The 16,904-nt window shown below is 39.2% G+C and overlaps 1 protein-coding gene across 3 annotated transcripts in view; it reads right to left on the bottom strand.

Moving 5' to 3' along the window:
* The window catches only part of LOC122560215 (oxysterol-binding protein-related protein 2), a 72,737-nt gene that overhangs the window by 22,823 nt on the left and 33,010 nt on the right, over positions 1 to 16,904 (bottom strand). For all 3 annotated transcript variants that reach the window (XM_043710639.2, XM_043710638.2, XM_087994806.1), the window contains exons 3-8: positions 16,569 to 16,718; positions 11,072 to 11,219; positions 10,724 to 10,799; positions 7,622 to 7,756; positions 7,024 to 7,121; positions 5,196 to 5,378 (exon numbers count right to left, since the gene is read on the bottom strand). In XM_043710639.2, the coding sequence (XP_043566574.1) occupies positions 5,196 to 5,378; positions 7,024 to 7,121; positions 7,622 to 7,756; positions 10,724 to 10,799; positions 11,072 to 11,219; positions 16,569 to 16,605 (677 nt within the window). In that variant the 5' untranslated portion in view covers positions 16,606 to 16,718. The remainder of the gene's footprint in view (positions 1 to 5,195; positions 5,379 to 7,023; positions 7,122 to 7,621; positions 7,757 to 10,723; positions 10,800 to 11,071; positions 11,220 to 16,568; positions 16,719 to 16,904) is intronic.

The raw sequence follows: 16,904 nt of genomic DNA, 5'->3' as shown, positions 1-16,904 counted from the left end.
TAATACTTGGAATCTTGCCTATTTCTATCTTTCAAGTTCAAGTTTTGTGTAAAGATTTGTAGCTTGGATGCCAGTTGCATTAAGTGTGGGTATGTTTTAGGCACTGAAGATGTAACCTGGATAGGGGACGAGAAACATCTTCAAATCAACTTCTCAGCTCGGCAAACATGCCCACAACTACTAACAAAATACTAAATGACATTTTAAATGGGTGTTAATTGGCCCATCAACTTGAATATTTGGTGCCTGTATCTGGTCAATGGGTGGCCAAGTTCCGCTATTCCTTTTTCCTATTCCAGTGGGCTGGTAAAATTTAGCCCAATCTGTAATTATGGTCATCCTTCAAGTGTCTATTCAATTTCCTTCTGAAATCACTGATCTTCACTGCTTCCACCACCTTCGTAGGCATACAATTACAGGTCATTATCATTTATTGCACTAAAAAAAAAAGTTCTTCCTCATATCCCTTGGACTTTGTAAAATTAGCTAAAGTTAACATCTTTCTCTAATATTCATAAACATGTTATAATCGTGTACATCTCAAATCTTCCCTTAATCTCTTCTGTTCCATGGAAAACAACCTCAGCAACCCCTAACTAACCGTGCAGCTAAAAGCCATCACTGGTCTCACTGCTCATTCTGGTAAAGCTTTTGTGAAGCGGCTAGACTGGATAGAATACAAGAGTTGTAATTTAACCAGGGCTTACTAAAGTTTGAGCCTAACTATCTTGCTTTTATTGTTAAAAAATGTGGTGCTGGAAAAACACAGCAGGACAGGCAGCATCCGAGGAGCAGGAGAATCGATGTTTCGGGCATAAGCCCTTCTTCAGGAATGCCCTTCCTCGGATGCTGCCTGTCCTGCTGTGTTTTTCCAGCACGACATTTTTCAACTTTGGTCTCCAGCATCTGCAGTCCTCACTTTCTTCTACCTTGCTTTTATAATTATCTCTATTTATCATGTCCAAAATCCCACGTTTTACTGACTTTTCGATGTGCTCTGCCGCTTTTAAAGATCTACAGTCATCAACCTGCCTCACCTTTAAAATTAGACCATTGAGTTATAATGCCTCACCCAGTCTCTTCTGCCAAAAAGGTACAATCCATACTTTTCCAACTGCCAACGGGCTAGCAGAATAGGCAGACACTTTATATCCTGTTGCAGTCATTGGTATCATCCTCACTGTTTGCCAGAGGTCCAAATTATGTATCAACAGCAAATTCTGAAACTTTTCTCTAGGCACCAATACCCAGGTTTTTATTTAAAAACAAAAATCCTGGTACTGAATTTTGGAGGACACCATTGTTTACCATGACACGATGTACTGAAATGAGATTTTTTTGGCCAAACTGATACTGACCATTTTTATAACCAGTCTTTCATGTGGTACATTATCAAAGGTTTCCTTAAAATGTATATTCACAATATTTATTACCTTCCCTTTGTCAACCTTCCCTTCATTTAAAAAAATAATTGGACTAGTAAAGTGGGATCTGTCTTTTACAATTCTAGACTGATTTGGTTTTTTGGAATTATTGTTTCTAAAACATTACCACTAATATTAAACTGACTTTCCTGTGATATTCTGAGGAATACCTTCCTTCAATATGGTGTTACATTTGCTAATCTCCAATCTTTTGGTAACCTCCCCATATACAGGAAAACTGAAAGATTATAGAAAACCCTTTTCTTCATCCTGCTCCTTTAGCAACCTGGGAAACAAGCCATTTGGACACTCTCAAGCGTAGCCTTCAGTACATCTTGCTTATCAATTTTCACCAGGTCCACTACCTCAATCATCTCCACTTCTATCAATATTTTGTCAGCATCTACTTCTTTTGTAAATCACCAATACTCATGATAAATTCCAGCCTTGCCTTGAACCTCTAAACAATTCAGCCTCCTTGATCCTAATTCTGCTTCTTGCTTCCTGCTTACTATTTCCATTATGGTAGAAAATTTCTGGCTTCCCTTTTATTAGATTAGATTAGATTACTTACAGTGTGGAAACAGGCCCTTCGGCCCAACAAGTCCACATCGACCCGCCGAAGCGCAACCCACCCATACCCCTACATTTACCCCTTTTAACGTAACACTACGGGCAATTTAGCATGGCCAATTCACCTGACCTGCACATCTTTGGACTGTGGGAGGAAACCGGAGCACCCGGAGGAAACCCACGCAGAAACGGGGAGAATGTGCAAACTCCACACAGTCAGTCGCCTGAGTCGGGAATTGAACCCGGGTCTCTGACGCTGTGAGGCAGCAGTGCTAACCACTGTGCCACCGTGCCGCCCACGGTGGCACAGTTAGCTCTCATGTTAGCTCTCATTCCATTCTCAATCATTTTTGCCACTCTTACAGTGTTGAACAGGGAAAGCTAGGGTTCAAGTACTTAATTATTTGATGTTTTCATCACATGTAGACAGGGCGATTAAGGTGGCATTTAACATGCTTGCCTTCATTGCTCAGGCCTTTGGGTACAGGAGTTGGGACATCATATTGAGGTTGTACAGGACGTTGGTGAGGCCACTTCTGGAGTATTGTGTCCTGTTCTGGTCGGTTTGTTATAGGAAAGATATTGTCAAGCTGGGGAGGGTTCAGAAAAGATTTACCAGATGTTAACAGGAATGGAAGGCTCGATTTCTAAGGAGAGGCTGGATAGACTGGGACTTCTTTCACTGGACCGTAGAAGGTCGTGGGGTGACCTTAGAGGTTTTTAAGGTCATGAAGGATATAGATAAGGGGAATGGCAGGTTATCTTTTCCCTATGATAAAGGATTTCAAGACTAGGGGGCATATTTTAAAGGTGACAGGAGAAAGATTTAAAATGGACATGAGGGCCAACATTTTCTACACAGTAGTTTGTATGTGGAATTAGCTTGCAGAGGAAGTCAAAGTGGTGGATGCGGGTACAGTTAAGACATTTAAAAAACAAGTACATAAAAAGGAAAAAAGTCTGGAGGGATATGGGCCAAGCACAGGCAGGTGGACTCAGTTAGTTTGGGATTACAGTTGCCATGGTCCGGTTGGACGAAAGGGTCTGACTCCGTGCTGTATGACTATGATGCTCTACTTCTCTCAATTTATTGTACTGGGCCTAATTGAAGAATTCACCTAAAGTACATTATGTACCCTGTTTAATTTTTGCTTCATCGGATTTTCTAACGTCCTTGTCATCAAATAAACGTAGCTATAATTCTCCTAACATTTTCTCCATGTGGAAATGCGTCCACTGTGGGACTGGAACATCTACTTCTTAGTTTAAAAAAATATTCAAAGTCAGCTCTCTTCCAATTTCTATTTTAGTAACAAAGAAGAGCAAGAAACCATCTAAGCTCAGCCTCAATCATTCATGATCATTCTTACTCATATATTCCCCCAACACACTTGTGCTCCACTTGTCCCAACTCAGGCCCAACAATGCCTCCTTCCTAGGAAAGATGAACAGGCTGGGGCTATTTTCTCTAGAAAAAAGAGGAGATTGAGGAGTGGCCTAATAGTTTTATGATTATGAAATAATTTAATGATGGTAGATGTAATGCTGCATCCATTTGCAGACTAGACCACAAATAGGAGTCTTAAATACTCAGAAATAAATTCAAGAATAGCTTTTCTTTTAACCCAGAGTGATTAGAATGTGAAATGCATTACCAAAAGAAGCAATTATACCACTAGTGTAGATTCAATCAAGGGGAAGCTACAAAACACAAGAGGGGAAAAGAAATAAAAGGATAAGTTGACTGAACTAAGAGAAGGATGGGAGGAGGATCACAGGCACTTAAACAACAGCACAGGTAAGTAATGCCTAATTAACTGTTGCAGTTAATGTAATTTACATACACCAAAAATCTTAGATTCCTTACTGTGTGGAAACTGGAGCCCATCGAGTTCACACCATCCAGTCCACATCAATTCCAAAATATGTGCAGGTCAGGTGAATTGGCCATGCTAAATTGCCCATAGTGTTAGGTGCATTATTTCAGAGGTAAATGTAGGGAAATGAATCTTGGTGGGATACTCTTCAGAGGGTCAGTGTGGACTTGTTGGGCCGAAGGGTCTGTTTCCACACTGTAGAGAATCTAATCTAATCTAATCCTCCTAAGAGCATTCCACCCAGACCCACCCATCTACCCTATCCCTGTAACCCTGCATTTCCCATGGCTAATCCACTTAGCCTGCATAGTCCTGGACGCTATGGGCAATTTAGCATGGCCAACTCACCTAACCTGCACATCTTTAGATTATGGGAGGAAACTGGAGCACACAGAGGAAATGGGAAGACATGGGGAGAACATGCAAACTCCACATGCACGGTCACCCAATGGTGGAATCAAACCTGGGTCCCTGGCACTGTGAGGCATCAATGCTAACTACTGTGCAATCATGCTGCCCCAAATATTGAGAAATATTAGTCTGAATGGCATATATAATCTGTTTTGTTTACAAATATGCATTGAGCACACAGCTGGATCAATTCCTGTTCGGGGAGAACAAGATAGATATAATAGTCAAGTAAAGAATCTAATTGAAGATTTTGAAGCTAGTCTAAATTGACCAGTGTAGTCCATCTTTCCCAAGATGGGGGAGAATTCCTCAAACTATTAGATTAGATTCCCTACAGTGTGGAAAACAGGCTCTTTGGCCCAACAAGCCCACACCAACCCTCCTAGCAGTAACCCACCCAGATCCATTCCCCTACATTTACCCCTGACTAATGCACGCAACACTTTGGGCAATTTAGCATGGCCAATTTGGATTATGGGAGGAAACCCGCACAAACATGTGGAGAACATGCAAATTCCACACTGACAGTTGCCGGAGGCAGGAATCGAATCAAGGACCCTGGTGCAGTGAGGCAGCAGTGCAAACCACTGAGCCACGGTGCCGTCCTTACTAATTATAATCATACAAAATAAATACTCCAAGTTACAGAATGGTAATTTATCTAAATGTAAGGTACGCTATCAACATCTTCATTATAACAATAGACTTAGAGTGATTTAACAAAAGGATCTGCAGTTAATATGCTAATTTAGAATTTTCAGGTATTCTTTATGAAATGTTAATCCTTTTCACAAATAATAGTACTTTCTCTTCTATTTAAACTGCAGATATCTTATTCAATTATTAAAAATTGGTGCTAAGATGAACAATAAACTAAGATTTCCACTCTCAAATTATAAACCATACTTACTTGTTAAGTTCTAGTGTGATGGTTCCTCGTGGTTCTGCTTCTACACTCTTTCCCCAAAATTTAAGCTTTGGATAGATAGAACCATGGAAAACGAAATCCTTATTAATGCCTTCTGAATAAAATGCACTGATCGGTGGGTGATGGCTAACTTGTTCAGAAATAAGCCTAAATCCCAAATCATTCCTACCAAAAAAAAAGCAAAATAATTAAGGTATAAATATTTCACTTCCATCAGTTTAATTCTGGAAATTTTCTAAATAATCTAAATTCAATATATCTATATAAATCATCAGTTTTTTAAAAAAAAAGATTGTTCAGTTTCTATACAATATAACTGCATATGATATCTTAAACATCAGAAGCTCAACTGGTCTTGCCACATAAACATTGTGGCTATGACAGCAGGTCAGAGACTAGGAATACTGTGGTAAATAATTCACCTCCTGACTCTCCAAAGCCTGTCCACCACTTAAAATGCACAAGTCAGGAGTGTGATGAAATACTCTCCACTTGCGTGGATAATGTTCAGCTCCAAAAATACTCAAGCAGGTTAATACTGTCCAGTACAATGCAGACCACTCGACTGGCACCATATCCACAAGCAACCACCCTCTCCATCACTGACGCTCAGTACACACCGCTGCTACTATTCAAAAAATGCACTGCAGAAATTTACCAAAGACAGCAACTTCCAAACCCATGATCCTTTCCATCCAGGAAAACAATGGCAGCAGATGTATAAGAACACTTGCAAGTTCCCCTCCAAGCCACTGACTTGGAAATATATCGCTGTCTCTTCACTGTTGCTGCATAAAAATCCTGGAATTCACTCCCAATAGTACAACAACCTACAGCACGTGAACTGCAGTGATTTAAGAAAGCAGCTAACCACCACCTTCCCAAGGCCATTTCTTCTCTAGGGACAGACAATAAATGCTGGCCAGCCAGCGATGCCTACATCCCACAAGTGAATTTAAACAAACTTCACAGCTAGTCACTACAAACATCATTAACTTTCAAATAGACAAACTGTTAGTTCAAGATGCCTCAAAAACAAAAATGAATTAGATCAGCATGTCTCATATCTCAAGTAAAACTCAAATCTCATCCAACTGCAGTGTTTTCCTACAAAAGTGGACAGACAACTTGAGCAGGAGACAGATATTGCCTACACATTACTTCTTATCTAATTCAATTATACCACAAACTATCTGGAGCCAAGTTGTTTATTGAATCTGCACTTTTAGCCTCAAAATGTGCTAAGAGAGGAAGTGATAGAGAGGGGGAGGGGGCAGAAGATAGAATTACAGGAAATATGGTCAAGCATTTACTCCATTAATGAGCAATAATTTTAAGTAACTGAGTTCAGTAGCAAATGTCCTGGTAAAAATCAACAACTTTTTTTATCCCCCCCCCCCATCCCGCCCCAGGTTCTACATTATTCTGAGATGATTTACTATTAACATTTCTTTCAAAGGGATTTACACCTCCCATTATTTCAAAAGGGAAACACCACTAAACTTTCATTAGCCAACTTGCAATTTGGTTCTGCAGCTATATAGTTATTATATTCACAGCAGTTCCAGATACGAACCAATTACACATCTTCTCAAACATTTTCCAATTGCGATCCTATTTTGAAAATTGTCACAATCATTCTGCAAGAGCAGGGGCTAATCAGAATGGGAACACAGCTGTTATAATTCAATTCTACGATGGCCATTGCAATATTAGAGCTTGTGATCCCTTCTTTGGTCCTGTTTTATGCAAACCAACGTAACTAGTACTAATAGATGTTATTTGTGTGGAACCTTGCAATTTCTCTTACCTTCTAAGTTCATAGGTTTCACCCAGTAGTGGGTTGAATGGCTTTCCAGTCCTTTCCCATTGCGATGCAACAGCAGAAACTGCAAATGCAGCTACAGTCTATGCAATAAATAAATAAAGCTTTGAAGTTTAAAGCGATACCTACAGAATGTGCCAAATAGCTCATTTAAGATCCTTTTTAAGCTAAAGGGCTGAACTGCAAGTTTGCCAAATGCCACAAACATTTGTTTTACATTGCTGCAATTGAAAAAGGGCCAATTTTCCTGCATTTATCCCAAATTAATATTTAGACCAGCATCAGAGATCACTTTAATTTTGCTGCACCTGACACCTATTTGAAATACTTGGAACGTTGCAAATTCAGCAACTTGGATATCAAATCAACAATGTCTAAAGATTTTGGGTTGTGACTCAAATCAATTTAAAACCAAATTAAATATATTTAATCTCAAATTTCACACATCCTAAACCATTACTAATCGTTTCACCTACAACTTTTAGCTTTCAGATTTGACAACATTATTTCAATTCTCAAGCATGTGCACTAAAAAGGCACCAAACGAAGATATCTTCAGCTGGATCCATCGAAATATACCTACCTGTAATCTCTCTATTGAATCAGAAAGCATAGAAGCCTTGTGGATGAGGTACGTATGTTCCATGTATTCTGTAATTCGTTGCAGAAAACTCAAAGGCTCATTGAATATAATGGGCATAGTAATTTTTGACAATTCCTAAAAAGGACAAAAAATGAAGATAGTCAATTTTTATATAATACACAAGAAGCTAGCTGCCTGCACCATGGAGACAGGCAGTCAATTTATATAACTCAGGACTAATTGGGAGTGAACACTCAACCTTGTATAGAAGGCGGCAGTGTCTAATGCAGGTGAATTTGCTTCAATAATTCAGGTTGGGAATTTTAAGAGCTGGAGGTTTCACCACCCAAAGAGGAGACTGTGAAGCAGCCCAAATTCTGCAATCCAGAAGTCAAGGGGCCTAATAGCTTCCCTCATTCCGATTAACTAACTTATTTTCCCTGAGGGTGCATTCATGAGGGTCCTTGAAAATGCAAAGACTCTAGAGTACCGGACTTTCTGATTAAGCCCAGTTTGCTGTCATTAATACAGCAGTGAATTTCAAAAATAACGAATTAGGATGCTGCTTCAAGAATATTGCTGAGCTAGTCTCACTGACAGCAAGTGCTGTCTCAGAACTGTCATTTGAACCCAAGGCTTCAAAGCTTGAAAGAAAATCCTGCTGCACTGAACAACTTTAAGAGTGTTTTCCTCGCATTGCTTAACTAAAAGGCAAAATAATTTTTTTTTAAAAAAGAAAAGCTGTCAAAAGTATGCAACAGAAAAATGACATTTTTCTGCCTTTTTTTTGTTTCTATCCATATTTTCAGGTGTCAACACCTTGCACTTACATTTATAATGCCCTGATAATGTAGAAACATATCCCAATGTATTGCCCAGAGATTTTTTACAGATAAAACTGAAATGGAGTTAAAGCAGTAACAAAACTTTGGGAAAGTAAGTTGACTTTAAGATTGGCCTTAAAAGAAGAGATATTCGTGGAAAGATTTAGAGACAGAGTTCAGAGTTTCGAACATACATAGCTGCAATGACCAGGGGTTTAAGGGAGTGAAGGGCAAGCAAAACAAGCAGCATTTTCAGGGTGAAGAAACATGGGGAGGTGAAGCTATGAAGTGAATTTGAACTTGAAATTGAGAAGTTTAAATTGGAAGCCTGGAGGTCAACATACCTCAACAAGAAATGGGGTGATGGGCAAGAACAATGACTACACAATGTGACAGGAGAGTTTCAGTCATCTGACATTTTAGAGGGTCAAGAATAGGTCAGTCAGAAATGTTGGACAAAGTGAAAAATCACAACACCAAGTTATAGTCCAACAGTTTATATGGAAGCACTACTCCTTCATCAGGTAGCTGTGGAGCAGGACCAATAAGACACAGAATTTATAGCAAAAGATTAGCATCATGCAACTGAAATGATGTACTTTGCAGATTATATTTGAGATACATGCTCTTTTACTCAAAAAGCAATCTGCAGGCAGTCAATACTGACAATCAATCCATGTAATATTTTATAAATTCCACTTTGGAAATGAACCAGTCTGACTCAAGGTTGGGAGACAGACAGACTCTAACCTCACACCTTTAATGCATTGTCTGAGCTGAGATATGACTTTTTAAAAAAATAAAACCTTTAGTTAAGTTATCTCAAGAATGTGACTTAAAAGAAGTTCTGGGATTTACATATTAATGAACTGAAACCTGCAACTAAAAGATGAAAAACTTAATCTAGAGGAGACCAGCCATTATGACAACAGATGAATGGACACTATGCCACAATCGCCAGACTGGGGTGTTCCCTCCCAGTCGGGGAACACGTCAGCGGTCAGGGACATTCAGCCTCAGACCTTCGGGTGACTATCCCCAAAGGCGACCTTCGGGATATGTAACAACACAGAGTGGCCGAGCCGAGGCTGATAGCCAAGTTCGGTACCCATGAGGATGGCCTCAACTGGGGCCTTGGGTTCATGTCACACTACAGGTGACCCTACTACACCATACACTCTCCCATATACATACATACACTCACTCACTCACTCTCGCAGGCCCTCTCAATTTGCATTTACAGAAGTATACTTCCAGATGCATTCTATTTTGCTCAGAAAGCACAAAATCGGCAGACAGTCAATGCAGGAAGTCCATCCATGCAACATTTTATAAATTTCACTTTGAAAGTAGAACCAGTTTGACTCCAGATTGAGATACAGACAGAATCTAACCTCACACCTTTAATGCATTGTCTGAGCTTTCACTTTTTTAAAAATAAAACCTCAAGTTACCCCGAGAATTTGACTGAAAAGAAGCTTTGAGAATTACATACTAATGAATCAAAATTTGCAACCTATTCTAAAAGATGAAAGACTTAATAGCAATCTAGGTTTGTTCGATATATCATTTCAGTTGCATGATACTGTAGTCTTTTGCTACAAAAACTGTCTCTTATGGTCCTGCTCCACAGTTACCTAATGATGGAGCATCACTCCGAAAGCTAGTGCTTTGTTGGAATATAACCTGGTGTTGTGCGATTTTAATTTTGTCCACCCCGATCCAACACCAGCTCCTCCACATCAGGAATGCTGGAATGGTCGAAGTGTGGAAGTGACAAAAACATATTAGAAACATTGGCCAAACTTAACTGGAAATTGGACAAGTAGCTGACAGACAGAAACTATGGGAATAACTGAAAGAGTGATAGACCTGGATAACACCTGCACTGGACAAAGACACAAAGGAATTGCAAGTAGGTGAGGAACAGATAGCAGTCAATGACTAGTTTTTGGAGATGTTCACAGGTTGAGGTCTGGGATTGTAGCGAAAGCCATTGCTGAAGATACTTCAGCTATGACTGATTACATTTAAGCAGAATCAAGCAATGACATGCTCACCTTCAGTTGGACAGCTTGGAAATAGAAAGTCTGAGCAAACACAGATTGTTAAGATTTACAAAATGTGTATTTGGTCCTTTCAATGACAAAACCCAAACTTATACAATAATCAAGGGTAATTGTAAGATGAGAAATACCACTGGCAGTACCATAGTGAAAAATAGCATTCAATTTCAGCTCCAAAATGGATTTAAATCAACCAGTTAATATATACTCACCAGTCCAATACATCTTTTTAAAATACTCCACAAACTTAATTGATTTCTACTAAACATTGGAGCTGGTAAAGAAGTTCTGTAACAAAAGGAGAAGAAAAACAGTCGACAGATGTAAATTGAAGGACTCAATGAGGGTTAAAACATGTTATACTGCAATAGTTTTTCTGCATTACAGTATTTCAAAATACTGCAAAAATTAATCTTACGAGAAGAAATTATTCTATTGGAATAAGAGAAAAGCTATTCCATCTAACTGACCTGCTCCATCTTTATTTCCCATTTTAAAGCCTGCTGTATTGAATTAGGCCATATACTAAGCAAAATTTTGTAAACCATAGTTGAACTCACCTATATTTCTTAATTCCATTTTCTTGGGTTGATTCTCTGTTGTGAGCATTTTGATCAGATACACTGCTTTCACTTTTACCGAACAAACTCAATGAATCATCTGACACCATTGGATCCATTCTGGTTTCAGAATCATCCGATTCAAACCCTAAAGTAATAACATATATAATGAAATCTATCTGATCTACTTTATAAATTAGGCCTTATCAAAATTATCAAAATGAATATGAAAATGCAATCCATGTTCTATATCTTTTGTAGACATTAGGTAACCATATCCAATAAGGAAAATAACTTTCTCCCATTTTCTACAAATTTTGTGTCAAGTATCAGGCAGCCAAATTCGTTCTTCTTTTTTGACAAAGGTAGCTAGCATGGCAAATAAATTTCAAAACATTCAACTACTATAAGGTAACAAAAAAAAACTCAACTTTGCCTTTGAAGAAAATAATTAACTGCACAAAATAAATTGAAATAAACAATAAAAATGGAATCCGATGTCAAAAAAGCTATGCAACTACTTGGCTTGGCCTTTTGCTTTTCTTACAGATAGATTCCATTAATGTGAAGAATCATAGAAATATCATTTATACACACTGATCTTGACCTTGTAGAACTTTGAAAATAAATGTGAAAATTATTAGTGAAGGCAGACGGTTTATTCAACATAATTCTTTATTAATTGAAGAAAAACATGGATGATAGAAATCTGAAATGAAAACAGAAAATGCTAGAGAAATTCAGCAGGTCTGGCAGCATCTGTGAGAAGAAAGTAACGTTCACATTTAAAGTCTGGTGACTCTTCATCATAACTGTAACATGGTACAGCACACTTTGTTTTAAGTGGCATCTTATGAACCATCATTGGATTAAATGGATCTCTTGATCAAACAGAATTTTTAATCAAACAACACACTCGTGGTTCCATAGGTGCTGGTTAATAATAAGCTGACACTAAAGTGGGGTAGGAGGGGGGAAAAGAGGTAAGCAGATAGGTGGAGACAGCCTAGACAGAGTGAGTTATGAAAGGGATAGGTAAATAAGGAGATTATGGATAGCAGGCCAGGACACAAGAGAAGTCAAATAAGTGATACCAAGAGCTAAGAGTGAGAAAATGAGCTAGCTGTGCTGAACACAACCCATACAATATGATAATGGGCCTAGTAGTACGTGAGAATGGACGACTGTATTAAAAGCAACCCATATCAGAACTGGACCAGGTGTGGGGTGGGTAAAAGAAAATGTGAAAGGATGGAATCAGGCTCTAAAGTTATTGAACTCTATGTTGAGTACTAAAGGCTGCAGCGTCCCCTAAGCAGAAAAAGGAAATAAAAACCAAAAGAAGTGCAGATGCTGTAAATCAGAAACAAAAACAGAAATTCCTAGAAAAGCTCAGCAGGTCTGGCAGCATCTGTGGAGAGAAATCAGAGTTAATGTTTTGGGTCCGGTGACCCTTCCTCAAAACGGAAAATGAGATGTTGTTCTTCAAACTTGTGCTGAGATTAGATGGAACAGTCCTGGGAGCCTGTGACAGACATGCTGGTGTGGGAAAATGGTGGTGTGTTAAAGCAGCAGGCAATAGGAAGCTCGGGTCATTTTTGTAGACGGAACGTGGATGTTCTGCAAAGTAGTGACCCAGCCTGTCTTTTGTCTCTACAATGTGGAAATAACATTGTGAGCAGTAAATGCAGTAGACTATGCTGAATGAAGCACAGGTAAATCACAGGTATATCTGGAGCCTTGGATGGTGACAGGGAGGATTAAACGGGCAGATATTATACCTTCTGGGATTCCATGGGAAGATGCTATGAGAGTGTGTGGAAATGTTAGGAATGGAGGAGGAGTGTACAAGATTGTCCTAGAAGGAACGTTCCCTTCGAAATGCTGACAAGGGAGGGGAGGGGAAATATGTGGCTGATCATGGCATCCTATTGGAGGTGACTAAAATAGCAGCATTACAATCTTTTGGATTCAGACACTGGTGAGGTGGTAATTGTGGACCAGGGAGATACATTGCTGTAGCAGGGGAGGCAAGTAGTGAGGGCAGAAGTGTGGGAGATGGGTTGAACATGGATAAGGAATCTAATATGGTAACGATGAATCTTCAGTTGAGGAAAAATTTGAACAATTTGGAGTCCGTCCACAGAAGGTAGCAACATTATAACAGGTGCAATGGAGACAGAGAAACCAGGAGATTGGAATACTGTCTTTACAGAAAGCAGTCTGTGAGGATGTATAGAGTCATTGACTTGTACAGCACAGAGACAGGCGCTTCCGTCCAACTCATCCCCTCCAACCAGATATCCTAAATTAATCTAGTCCCATTTTCCAGCATTTGGCCCATATCTCTTGAAACCCTTCCAATTCATGAAAGCATCCAGGTGCCTTTAAAATGTTATAATTGTACCAACATCCATCATTTCCTCTGGCAGCTTATTCCATATATGCACCATCCTGTATATGAAAAAGGTGCCCCTCAGGCCCCATTTATATCTTTCCCCTTTCACCTTAATCCCAAAACCTCTAGTTTTGGACTCCCCTATTCACCATATCAATATCCCTCATGATTTTATAAACCTCTATAAAAGGTCACCCCTCAGCCTCCAAAGCACCAGGGAAAAAAGTCCCAGCCTATTCAGACTCTCCCAATAGCTCAAACCCTCCAACCCCAGCAACATCCTTGTAAATCCTTTCTGCACCCTTTCAAGTTTAGCAACATCTTTCCTATAGCAGGGAGGCCAGAATTGAATGCAGTATTCCAAAAGTGACCTCACCAATGTCCTGTACAGCCTAACATTACATCTCACCTTCTACACTTAATGCACTGATCAATAAAGGCAAGTGTACCAAATGCCTTCTTCATTACCCTGTTGACTTGTGACTCCAGCTTTAAGGAATTATATACCTGCAACCCAAGGTTTCTTTGCTCAGAAACACTCCCCAGGAACCTGCCATTAAGTATATAAGTCCTGACCTAACTTGCCTTACCAAAATGCAACCTCACAGTTATCTAAATTAAACTCCACCAGCCACTCCTTGGCCCATCTATCAAGGTCCCATTGTACTTGGAGATAACTTTCTTTACTGTCCACTACATCACCAATACTGGTGTCATCTGCAAACTTACTCACTATTCCTCCTATATTCATATCAAATCATTTATATAAATGACAAAAAGTAATAGACCCAAAGTAATAGACCCAACACTGACCCTTGAGGCACACTGCTGGTCATATGTCTATACTAAGAAAAGGAACCCTTCACTACCACACTGTCTCCTGCCTTCAAGCCAATTTTGTATCCAGCTCATCTGGATTCCACCTTGCTAACCCATCTAACCATGTGGAATCTTGTTGAGCACCTTGCTGAAGTCTGTATAGATAATATCCCCTGCTCTGCCTTCATTAATCTGTGTCACTTCTTCAACACACATTCAGATTAGTAAGACACAATTTCCCACACAAAGCCATGCTGACTTTCCATTATCAATCCTAGCCCTCTGGAATACATGTAGATCCACAACTTATCCACCACTGACATCAGGTTCACCAGCCTTTGATTCTATGGTTCCCTGGTTTTTCCTTACCAACTTTCTTAAATAATGGCACCACATTTGCCAACCTCCAGTCTCCCTGCCCCTCATTTGTGGCTAATAATGATACAAATATCTCGCAAAAGGCCCAGCAATCACTTCCTGAACTTCCCACAAAGTTCTGGGATATACTTGATCAGGTCCTGGGGATTTATCCACCTTTACACATTGTATGATGTCCAGCAGCTCCTACTCTGTAAATATGGACACTTTTCAAGATGTCATTATTTATTTTGCCAAGCTCTCTGGATTCCATGTCCTTCAAAACAATAAATACTGATGCAAAATAATCCTTTAGTATCTCATTCAGCTCCTGCAATTCCATGCATAGACAGCCTTGTTGATCTCTCGCTAGTTATTCATTTGCCCTTAATATATTTGTGGAATCTCTTTGGATTCTCCTTAACTCCATTTGCCAAAGCTATCTGTCTTTGCACTCTTGGTTCCTCCCACTGTACTCCTACTGCCCTTAAACTCCACGACAGATTAATTCAATCCCAGCTGTTTATACCTGCCACATGCCTCCTTTTCCCTTGAGCAGAGCCTCAACTTTTCTGGTCAAGCCATATTCCCTACACCTTGCCCTTCCCACTAATAGGAACATACTGCCTCTAGACTCAAGCTATCTCATTTTTGAAGGCATCCCACTATATTTGAGGCAACTGTAGGAGTCAGAGGGTTTGTATCAATGGCCAGCCTATCCCCAGAAATGGAAACAGATACGCTGAAGAAAGGAAGAGAGTCGTCGAGATGGACCAGCTGAAGATTGAGGGCAGGATGGAAATTAAAAGCGAAATTGCTAAATTTTTCCAATTCCAAACAACAGAGGGAAGCAGTACCAATAATGTCATCAATGCACTCGAGAAATAAGTGAGTGGAGGGGTCAGAGTAAGATTGTATGCCACAAAGAAACAGGCAAGACTGAGGCCCATACGGGTATCCATTGTCATACTTTTCACTTAAAGAAAGTGAGGAGTTAAAAGTACAAATTGATCAAAGTGAGGAAAGAAAGGGCGGTAGTGGATGGAATGGTTCAAGCCTTCTTTCCAGGATGAAGTAGAAGGCCTTGAGACCATCTTTATTTTTATATTAATCTTCAGAGATTGTTATAACCCTTCTTTAGCAGTCATTCTGTTCGGAAGAAGGCATAATGTACACAAAATATTGAGTGCTTTTCGCTGTCCAAACATGTTGCCAGATCTGCTTAGTTTCTCCAACAGTCTGTTTTCATGCCTCAATTAATTGAGTCTGTTAGTTATTGATTTTGGCCTGTGAAGTAACCACATTCAGGTGTAACAAGCCTCAAATATATTTTCACGTCAGCACCAAATTATGATGCTCAATTGAAAGCTGATACATACAATGTGTCGAATGATCATCTTCTGCACCATAATAATTGTGAATCAACCAATTAGGAACAGATTACATAAAATACAATATATGTAATCTACTCTACAACTAACATACTATCGCCTAGAAAGTGATGCATGCATGTGATCTTTCACTCATAGGGATTATGCATCAATATTTTCCAATACAGTAAGTCTCTTACCATGAGACTTACTCCCTATCCCTAATTAGAGACTCTTTATATACATATTCAAATTACTGAGAGATAGATACTTCTAACTATAGCATATGCATCAATAATATTAGAGTATTAATATCATTTTGGAGGCTTCTGAAGATGCTCTAGAAGTTGTCTTCGTAACTGGAATGAGGAACTGAGCCTTGTGGCAAAAAAAAAGGTACAGTATGCTATTGCCTGAAAACCTGGAATAGAACATAAACAGCTTTTGACAGCTTGATTTTCATTCCTCTATGAGAAACACTGATTAAGTATGTTTAAAACAAGTATCAAAAAAGTACAGGATGCGATTGTCAAATTACACTCCAGATACTTGCCTGTAACAGCATCATAAAACTCTTCCTCACTATTCATCCTCCCTTTGAAAGCAAATTAAAACTCTTGTTTCTTTTCTAATGAAGGCACTTTAGCACATTGTTCTCTTTAGACAGTACAGTTTCTTGATCTGATTTTCTATGTTCAACTACCTAAAAACAAAAAAAAACACATTACAAATTGAAATCAGGACTACTAGCCAGCTATTAATAAACATTAAAGTCATTACATTTTTAAATTTTTCCCATCTCCAATTGGGAAGCACTACAAGAATTTAGATTATCTACAACCTCTACCATCAGGGAGAAGGTACATAAGCCTAAACACACACTCTAGCC

This window comes from Chiloscyllium plagiosum, unplaced genomic scaffold (genome assembly GCF_037043375.1).
Source record: "Chiloscyllium plagiosum isolate Xiang-an unplaced genomic scaffold, Cpla_swu_hap1 HiC_scaffold_15, whole genome shotgun sequence".
Taxonomy (NCBI): domain Eukaryota; kingdom Metazoa; phylum Chordata; class Chondrichthyes; order Orectolobiformes; family Hemiscylliidae; genus Chiloscyllium; species Chiloscyllium plagiosum.
The sequence above is the reverse complement of the archived record's forward strand: the minus strand, read 5'-3'. Positions and strand labels throughout refer to the sequence as shown.